Source organism: Neodiprion fabricii, chromosome 7, assembly GCF_021155785.1.
Source record: "Neodiprion fabricii isolate iyNeoFabr1 chromosome 7, iyNeoFabr1.1, whole genome shotgun sequence".
Taxonomy (NCBI): domain Eukaryota; kingdom Metazoa; phylum Arthropoda; class Insecta; order Hymenoptera; family Diprionidae; genus Neodiprion; species Neodiprion fabricii.
The window spans coordinates 3,782,927-3,792,811 of record NC_060245.1 but is presented as its reverse complement, the minus strand read 5'-3'; the positions used below and the strand labels follow the sequence as shown (position 1 = coordinate 3,792,811).

The 9,885-nt window shown below is 36.3% G+C and overlaps 1 protein-coding gene across 1 annotated transcript in view; it reads left to right on the top strand.

Moving 5' to 3' along the window:
- The first annotated feature begins 238 nt into the window (after positions 1-238).
- Positions 239-9,885, top strand: part of LOC124186440 (synaptogenesis protein syg-2-like) — a 222,259-nt gene continuing 212,612 nt past the window's right edge. The window contains exons 1-3 of the mRNA XM_046578176.1: positions 239-413; positions 779-1,904; positions 6,583-7,044. Of these exons, the coding sequence (XP_046434132.1) occupies positions 6,978-7,044 (67 nt within the window). The 5' untranslated portion in view covers positions 239-413; positions 779-1,904; positions 6,583-6,977. The remainder of the gene's footprint in view (positions 414-778; positions 1,905-6,582; positions 7,045-9,885) is intronic.

Sequence of the window (9,885 nt, the reverse complement as noted above, 5' to 3'; positions counted from 1 at the left end):
TGTTGTTGTTTCGATCGGTCGGTCGTAGGAGAGGAACGTGCAAGAGTGATTTGTAAACAAACGCGATAGCTGTTTCGCTCCGGAGTCCGGTTTGGCAAGTGCGGTCCAAAGGCGGGCGTCGGCTTTCGGGGTTGAATCGGGCGTCGCGACGCCGAACGGAGACGCCGAGAACTAGCGAGTCCGCAGCGCCGCGGCGCCTTTCCTCAGTTTCGAGTCCGCGTTCGCCGAGAGCGCACACGCGTGTTTCTATCTCGCCTGCGTGCGGTTCCCGATTCTATTATCAGTCCTCTATTGTCGCGCTCATCGTGTGATACAGTGATACGTGCGTAAAACGTTCCTCCGTTCGTCGGACGAGGTATATCCGAACCGGAAATAACAAACTGCCGACGCTTTTTAACCGTCGTAATAAATTGGTGAATTTCAAAACTTTGCGTTACAAACAAAACACAAGTTTTCACTTTTTTTAATACTTGCATTTATCTAACTTTTCCTTCTTCTTCTTTCACTTGTTCTTATCAACCTCTACTTCATTTCATTTTTCTTCTCTCTAACTTAACAAAAATTTACAATCGATTTTAAAATTTGATTTTCGATATCCGTATATATATATATATATATTTTTTTTTTCATTCTTCTTTGGTTTCCGTTTTTATTCACAGCCTTGATAAATTTGATCGAACTTGAGATCGGTTTGCGTAATTCAGAGTGTATTTTATTACCGGTATAATCGTTGCTTACTTTATTTATTTATTAATTTTTTTTTTTGGTTTTTCGACAGTTGGAACGTATAGAAATATTCGGGAGAATGTCGAGTGATTAACAACGAGTGAGACACGTGTTGTTAATCACGATTATTTTCAACTTTGACGATTGTAAAATTACTTAACAAAGTGCTGTGTCGAATATTGTAATTATCGATTAATACACGCGTTAGGAACGTAAAGTTTTTACGACAAGACAATAATAAGTCAAATAACGACAAGCTTCAAAAATCTATGGGATAAAGAAACAAAAAAAAAAAAAAAAAAAAAAAAACTGTGTCTATTTCTTACATCACGGAAGGATAATATTATCAGTTGTGAGATGTCGTTAATTTAATTTTCTAAAAGTGAAATTTTATTCGTAGCAAATTTGATCTATTCGTTGAAGTTCGCTAATTTTCTGATTTCCAATTTTACTCGATATCCAATAAATAATAAAATAGACAACAAAAATCGAAACACTTGTAAAACGAAATAAAGAATTTCGTGAATTCGTGCGACTGAGATAAAAAAGAAACAGTAAACAAAAAAAAAAAAAAAAATCGACACACGCTGACGCCATGTGAAATTGGATTTATAAAAAAAAAAAAAAAACAACAGGAAAAGAAGACAATGTATAAAATCGTTCCGGTTCGCTGTGCTTAAATGATTCTCAATTTCCCGCGCTTCTCGAATACAGAGACTGAATATTTGCGCGGGTATTTCGAAACCATCGGAGATTGAAATTCGACCCGTAAGTTCGGTCGGAAATTTCTGAAAGCTTTAACACGGTCCTAAAACCGGCTTTATCGCTGTTTGTCAAGTGGGTTTTATGCCGGGCTTGATAAAATGAAACAACGCGAGAGCGATTCAATGCAGTCGTGATTACCGCTGGCGAATTCTGAAACTGCGTCTGACGCTAACTCGGTTCTACTACTGCGAGTACAAAAGCTCGGAAACTTGAACGTCGTCGCGCTGATTGTGAGAAAACCGTCTCGCTGACAATAAAACAATTCCTTTTGTCGTTTTGAAAGGCTGACCGTTATTTGAACTCGGTAAATTCGATTCTCGGTTAGTTTTTCGAACTTTGAACCGAACGAAAAGAAGATGAAAATAAGAAAAAAATTATTGCAAATAATATAAGCAGTATCTTTTCGTCATTTTGTACGAAGACGTTATATTTACTGACAAACCTGTGGCTAAACAAAAAATGAAAAAAAAAAATACCGAACACAGATTATGGGTAGGATGATTTGTTGCAAAAAATTATTGCAAATAATGTAAGTAGAATCATTTTGTCATTTTATACGAAGACGTGTGGTTAAAAAAATACTGAACACAGATTATGGCTGGGTTAATTTATAACGGAGTAAAAAAAGAACGAAAATTATTTTCTCTTACTTGTTTAAATCACGTTTTTATTCAACTTTGTCAATATTCAACGAATCCCGCGAGTCCGTTGAACAGCAAATCATTATTTAACTTCGTGCAGAAATATCGAATTTGACTTTATCAATTTATTCGTTGATAGAAATAAATAAATAAATAAATAAAACTGTACCACTTCGTGTAGCCAACGAAAGAATGATTTAAATGAACTAGAGTTAAAAGTTAAAAACAGCAAGTTAATTACCGATAATTCCCAAGCGATGAAAATTTATAATTCCAAAAACGTGCAATTCATTTCTATTTTTCGTGATTACCTTTTATTACGTGACAATACATTTGTCGTTATTTTTTAAACGTATTTGTTTTTTTTTTTTCCTCTTCCCACTTCGAAGTCAGGGCGGAACAATTAAAACAAAATCAAACCGCTGACGAAGGTTCTTTCCTAAAGTTCAGTAATGGTCGATATTGTGACTTTGAACGTAAAGTGATTTTTTTTATTCATCGTCCAAGTGTGCGAATCGATGGTGGTACCCTGATATTAACAGAGTTTCAAACTCACCGAATCATTTCTGTATGTACGTATGTACAGGTCTACACCCGTAAAATGAATGCTTCAGAAACCAATTGCGTGTATTAATTGAAATCTGTAAAAAAATTTCGATACTTAACTTTTCTTTGAATTGATTCTCAACTCTCTTCTTTCTTTAAAATTTTTTTTTTTCCATCTTCAACTTCCGAAGTGATTTTTTAACACTGCGGTTATTGCTAGATGAGATTAAAATTAAACACCGTACGTGAAATTTTCAGGAATAATATTCGGTTAATATTGTAAAATACAATTTCGTCCATTAATTACGAAGTGTTTTCATGAAATTCGATTCACACACGACATGCATGTATTCGGATGTCAAAGGAATGATATTTATTTCTATTTGTATATTATTATATTATGTATATTGGTAGACAAAATTTCACCCATTCAATACCGTGAATTAAGCTCAAAGGCTCTCTGTAATTGACAAACTGCAGGATTTACCCAAAAATTCATCCGAATTTCATAGTGTTTGTGTAACAAACTCTGAAATGATTTATTACCAAACGTTATCACTGATGAGAATTTTTAATTTTTCTTTTTTTACCAAGAATAATCGATTGAAACGAAACTCTGTGAGAAAAAAAAAAAAATACTTCGAATCTTGATATTCAGCATCAGAAATTTATTTCAATTATCGTATCACGCAATCAATAAAAACCGCAAAACGATGGAAAATCAGTTTTCTTCCAACCGTAAGCTAATTCTAAAAAATATCAAATTATTTTACGATTTGAAGAATTTTTGTTTTGTTTTTTTTTTTCACGTATCATTCGATTCATAATTAAATGTTTAAGATTCACGCGACTGTTGAATGCTGAAAATATTGACGAGTGCGAATAAATTAATGAAAAACGGAATCTATCTGTCTCTAGGGTGAAAAAGTCGAAATTGCGAAAACGTTGTTCCTTTTTTTGCTTGGAATGCGGAAATCTTAAACTAGGCATTGAGTAGCGATTCTCTTTTATAAAAGACTCTGGATTCGAGTCTGGGCGTCTCGCCTCTCAAAGTTTCTGTGTTATCTCTGTCTCTCTTTCTCTCTCTCTCTCTCTCTCTCTCTCTCTGTTCCCCGATATTTCGTCTCTCTCGAAATCTCACCGCGTCAGCGTTTAATTTGGGTTAAGCTAGGTCGGGAATGAATTGTTTGAAAGTGACGGGGCGAGGATCCGTTAATCAAGTAATACGAAACTAAGACCGGGACTTTCACGGCTCGTGAATATTCCGACAACAACTAACAGCCAGCCCCGTATCCCTTATATACATATATATACATGGGTAAAACCACGCGGCTTCTCGATAATTAAATTAAATTTACGAATTAAAGTGATTGAACTCGGACTTTTGCTAACTCTCGAGCGTTTTGCCTCGTAATTATCTTAGTTCTTATCGTTGTAATCGGAGTTTATACTTATTTCACATCTTCGTTATTGACAAGTTTTCGAAAATTTATCCGGGCGACGGGTAAACTTGATTCAATCTTGTTGCCACTTCGCAGATCTTTCGTTTCGCACATTCGGAATTATGAAGAAGGAGAACAAAAATTAATGTTTATAAGTACGATATTTGAAATCATCGGTTACTCGGGGGGAAAAAGCTTTTCTTCGCGAATATTATGTCACGATTATAAAAAGCAGAAAAAAAATACGCTCTCGCGGTTTAATCCAGATCCAAGATCGAGAATGACGAAGAATTTTGAATCGATCCCAAGAGGTTAGAAGAGTGTAGTAACGATGATGTCTGGGATTGGTTGAATTTCAGGGTAAAAATCAACGAAGACGACGAATTTTAAAGGGAAATTAGAATGGTGTATAAAGAGAGCGCGAAGGATGGAAAGAAAGTTGAGGGATTGGGAAACTGAACAACGCCGGAATCATTGAAGAAAAACAAACAAACAAACAAACAAACAAACAAACAAACAGAGAGAGACAAACAGGAAAAAATAAACAAAAAGGGTAAATAATGCGAGAAAGGAGGAAGAAGAAAATGAATGTATAGAAATAAAAATACACGAAGCTATAGCAATTAATCATTCAGAGCTTTCATTTAATTATGTCCACGGGTATATATATATAATACACAGGCATGTATATATATGTATAAATTATGTAGCGACCCTCCTTATGTATTAGATACATACCGTCGAGAAGCGAAGAGAAGAGAAGACAAGAGAAGAGAGAGAAAGCCAGTCGACGAGTTACATGGTAGAATTGCAGGGCGGCAAAGAGGTGGGGGGGTGGAAAAGAGCCGGTAATAAGGGGCGTGAAAGTCCGCGTCAAAAGTTCATCAATCAGCGACGATAAAACCTGTCAAATAGAATATAAAAAGAATAACACGAGGGTGAAGGGGAGAGAGAGAGAGAGAGAAAAAAAGAAAAGAAATGAACGGAACGGACGATAAGAGAGACGAAAATGTTGTGGCAAAAATGAACACGATGTCCCAAGTACGACTAAACTATGATTGAGAGCGGAAAAAAAAAAAAAAAAAAAAAAAAAACGGAGCGGGGTTGAAATTTCGAAATTGACAGGTTTCGAAAGCACCAAATTCCGAATTTTTTGATGGTTAAATTTAAAGTAAAGATGAGAGAATTTGAAAATTTGTAACATCGAAATTCCGAATGATCGAAGAATTTTCAGCTCTGTAAATTTCTTGCTCACGATCATCGAAATTTCACCACCTTGATCTTTCTTTGTTTCGGATATTTGATATCTTTACGTTCGGAATCGTGGTTTTCGATTTTTCTGATTTCATTGCGCCCACTCGTTGAGAAAACTGCGTTTGTGCGAGTATATTTCAACTTTCGGAATTCTGCTATATCGTAACTTGAATTTTCGTAATCTTGAATTTCGGAATTGTGAACCATCGGGTTTCCGAACATTCGAAACTTTGACGTTTCACCAAAGTTTGACTTCTTTGCTCAACTTTCGCCATCAAATAATTCGAAATCAGGCGCTTTCGGAACTTTGCAAATTCGAAACTTCAACCGCGCGAAAAAACGAAGGGAAATGAACCCTGCATTTTTACATTCTGCAATGGCGAACGAAGCTTAATATCGTCCGGTAAATCCCTCTCTATCTTCTCCATACACATGTCTCTTTCTATCCTTTGGAGAGATTCCGCGAATCATTACGTCCGTATTCACTACCGTAAAGCTCGGACCGACCTTCGCCACGGAGCTAAAACCCTCTTATGGTTCCGAATGAAGGAACGGAGAAACGAAGTTGCGGATTTGACGCTGGTTGGAAGGTTTCGAAACTTTTCTCTTTCGCACCGCGGTTTTTCTTCAATTTTTTTTTTTTTTTTCTTCTTCAAATTTTTTTTTACATGCATCTTTTTGATTCCGTCCGAAGCGAAGATATAATCAAAGCGATCGAAAACAATTCGTTGCAAAAAACGACGCTTGTGTAAACAATTTACCGAGAGTAAAGTAAAATCTCACCGGAAGTGGCGAAGCTAGAAAATTGAGGATAGATGGTTCAGCGTGTGTCGGTTTTGTTTTTTTTTTTTTTTTTAGAATATGCAGAAGCTTCTTAGGTTTTATTTTTGAATTTATTTTTAACGCATCAAAAATTTCTACACCATCTCTTCCACAGTATTTGAACTGGAACATTTTGCGATGATGGCGATTTTTGTCACAGAAAAATATCGAATTATGTTGTGAGCGAAAATCGGTTATTGACATTTTTCCCGCCGGTTTGACAGTCAATGGTTGTAACTTTTTGGAAATCTTTTAACATTTAGCATCAGGTCTGTTTTTCTGCTATTTTAGATTCTCAAAATCTCTGATTCATCGTTTCTCCTAATTCCTAACCAAAGTCATAATATTTCCATCGGCAAGAGTATAAAAATATTGAAAAATTACAGGATTAATAAACAAGAAGTGAAATCAACAAGGGGCGTATAATAAATAATCCAAAACACATGTCGTAAACACGATGAGTGAATATCGTGCTTTAAACCACCTTCATCAGCGACGTCGACGCTGAGTTTGAAAATAAATATCATCGATCGATCCAGAGCCAAATATTAAAAACAGCCGCGAGCTTTTCGCGTTCGACTCGTGTAAAAAAAACACAACGAATCAAAGTCAAAGTATACCGTAAAAAAAGTGTTAGAAAAAAAGGGATTAAAATTAAATACCAGAAACCAAGATATCAAGCACAGAGCTTGAGTTAAAAATTTAATGTGGTGATATACGTTGGTATAGAGTGATAAAAATAGGTGACAAAGCTGTGAACGATCGAAGAAAAGGAACCAATATGAGGTGCTTGGTGGTGCAGACGGTACTGATTACAGCAGCAGCTTTAACGAGCGTCCGAGGACAAGGTCAGTTTCAACTTCGTTGACCTTCACACCCTAATATATACATATATGTGTATACGGGGTATTTCACGTCAACTCAAGCGGTCGGTTTCCCCGAACCATTTTAATCTAATTGCCTTTTCACGCAATCAAGTACATATCGAAAGGATGAACTTTGAATTTTGTCAAATTTTTTCGACAAATGATTTCTTCACGAGAACTCATCGAATAAATTGATTTCAACAATGTTTTGATTTTTCGCGCCTACGTAGCTTGAAACCTGAACGACGCGTGGAAAAAGTTTCTTCGCGAAAATTTTAGATTCTCTCGCGAACTTCTCGAGAGTATTTTTTTCGGATTTTTGATACCCCGTTTCAGTGTAGTTTTTATACAAAATGCGCGCAAGATATTCGTAACCGAAAAGTGCCGGAATCGAATGGGCTACAATTTACACACAGCGTGCCTTCGTCGATGCGAAAGGTTTTCAGCAAACTTCACAGTGTACGGTGAAGTTGTTCGGAAGATATATCAAGGAATATTCACGCAGCGGCGAGAATTCGGTTCAAACTTGACGCCGCCGCGAGCAGTTCGCTTGCCCTCCGCGTGGCGCTGCTGCGCGCTCGAGCGCGATCTTCAATTGTTACGCGTCTTGTTTATAATCTCGATTGTCGACTTTTTCTCGAGGAGTTTACTGCGGCTTGTCGTTTATCAAGATTCGTTTTCTTCGGCCGGTCGTTTATCAAGATTCCCGACACGACGTGTGAATTCCGAAGCAGACTCATCCAAGGTAAGAATTCGACGATTCTTTGCGTATCGAAACACCGACTGTATAACTTTTACCGTTCGCACCGCCGCGTTGTGCCGCGTGTGGATGAGAAATGTCGCAGTTCCGTGTACGCTGTTGCTCGTGATTTTCGAACTGCTTTTCCGCTCACTACGAAACTTGTAGACGATCTTTGGCGTTGAAAAAGACACGCTGTGTAAAAATTTCAGCCAATTAGATTCCGAGCACTGTTTTGCTACGGAAGATTTTACAGGATGTCTCGTCAAAACTGTACTTTAACGGGGCATGTAAGATCGCTCGAAATTGTTCTTAGAAATTTCATACAAAGATGCAAACCTTTCGTATAGAAACTTTTTTCGCATGTCATCTAAATTTCAAGCTACGTTGACTTGAGGAAATGAGAAATCGTCTAAAGTTGATATTTCGACTAGCTGTGGTGAGAAAATTCGTGGTCAAGAAGATCTGAAAAAATTCAGTTCTGATGCTTTCGATACCAACTTCAAGTGAGTAAAAGGGCGAAAACAACAAAAATCTCGTTCTTTCGTTCGATTTGACGTTGAACCCCCCATGTATATACATTTAACGTATTCAAATACGCATACGAAATTTATATGGTGTACACATATCCCATAGCCATGCCCCTTGACCGATGATTACACGCTCAATTGATCACCGCGGTTATCTGTGTCATTACACAATCACACATGCAGTGAACTTGTCAGATTCATCGATGTCGAGTATGTTCGAGTTGTACTTATTCTACTGTGGCATTTTATAGGTATTATAATGAATATGGGAGATTCCATATGAATCATACCAACATCTGACCCTCACTATTTCTGATTTTGTTTAAAAAAATTTCTGCAATTGTCCGACCTCTGAAACAGTTCCCTGAAATTTTTCAGTTTTTTTTACTAAACCGCTCAATTATTTATAAACATTTAAAGTGATTTTAGAAAGGACCTTGCTTAAAATTCTCAATAAATTCTCAGAGGCTGTATTTTCTATTCCAATCATTTCAATACCGGGCCGATTTCTTTTTCCATTTTTATTAGCACTTTAAATTTTCTTATCAACTAAAACATTGTTTAAAGGGTCTGAAAATTCCCGACAAAATTATCACAACTTCTATTTTTCGTTTAGAACATTTCTAGACCGGTTTCATTATTGCGGGCATCTTTTTTGTTTCTTGGCACTTTCAATTTTTTTTTTAAATCAATTTCATAATGAAACCGATCCAGGAATGTTCTAAATAATCGTTTAAACAATGCTTGCGTTGGAAAAGAAAAAAAATAAATCGAAAAATGATCAGCCCATCCTGAAATGTTTGGAAAAGAAAAAACAATCGAGTGTACGAGAATGTTTTGATAATTTTACGAAAGTTTCTTTTCAAAATCACGTTTAATATTTATAAATCATTAACCAGTTGAATGAAAAATCTGAAAAAAATTCAGAGCACTGTTTCATCGTTGGGATGATGACTGAAAAAATTTCGAAGAAAATAAAAAACGGTGAGGATCAGACGTTGGTTGGATTCGCATGGAATTATCCATACACACCTTCCTCAACTCTTAACCCTGTGACACAATATCCGCACTTGAGTTATTGAAAAGTTTCAGAACCCTTTTAACTCCGTGTTTGATGATACTTCATGATGTGATTATTGTCGACATTGTGAGATGAATATTCTCAACCACATCTCAGGCTCGATTCACTTCACATACTTTTCGGTTACACTCAATTGCTTGACGAATTCACAGACTGGAATTAAGAGTCGGGAGCATTGACTTCGTTATATCGATGCCGCTTTAGTCACGGTTTTGTAAGGATTTACGTAGTGTACAGTCAGGTTAGAAAAAAGTATCGATAGAAAAACTTGACAAGACACAGCCTTGAATTGTTTTTAGAATCGATAATCTGTGTTAAAACAGCTCACGACGAAACAATCAAACTTTTTCCTACGGATTCATTTTCGTTGCCCTCATGCTTTTGATTTGATATATTTTTCTAGATTTTATAGATTTTCTTAGACTCTTATCTATCGATCAATAGTTTGAAAGTATTTTATTTTCTTCTCTTCT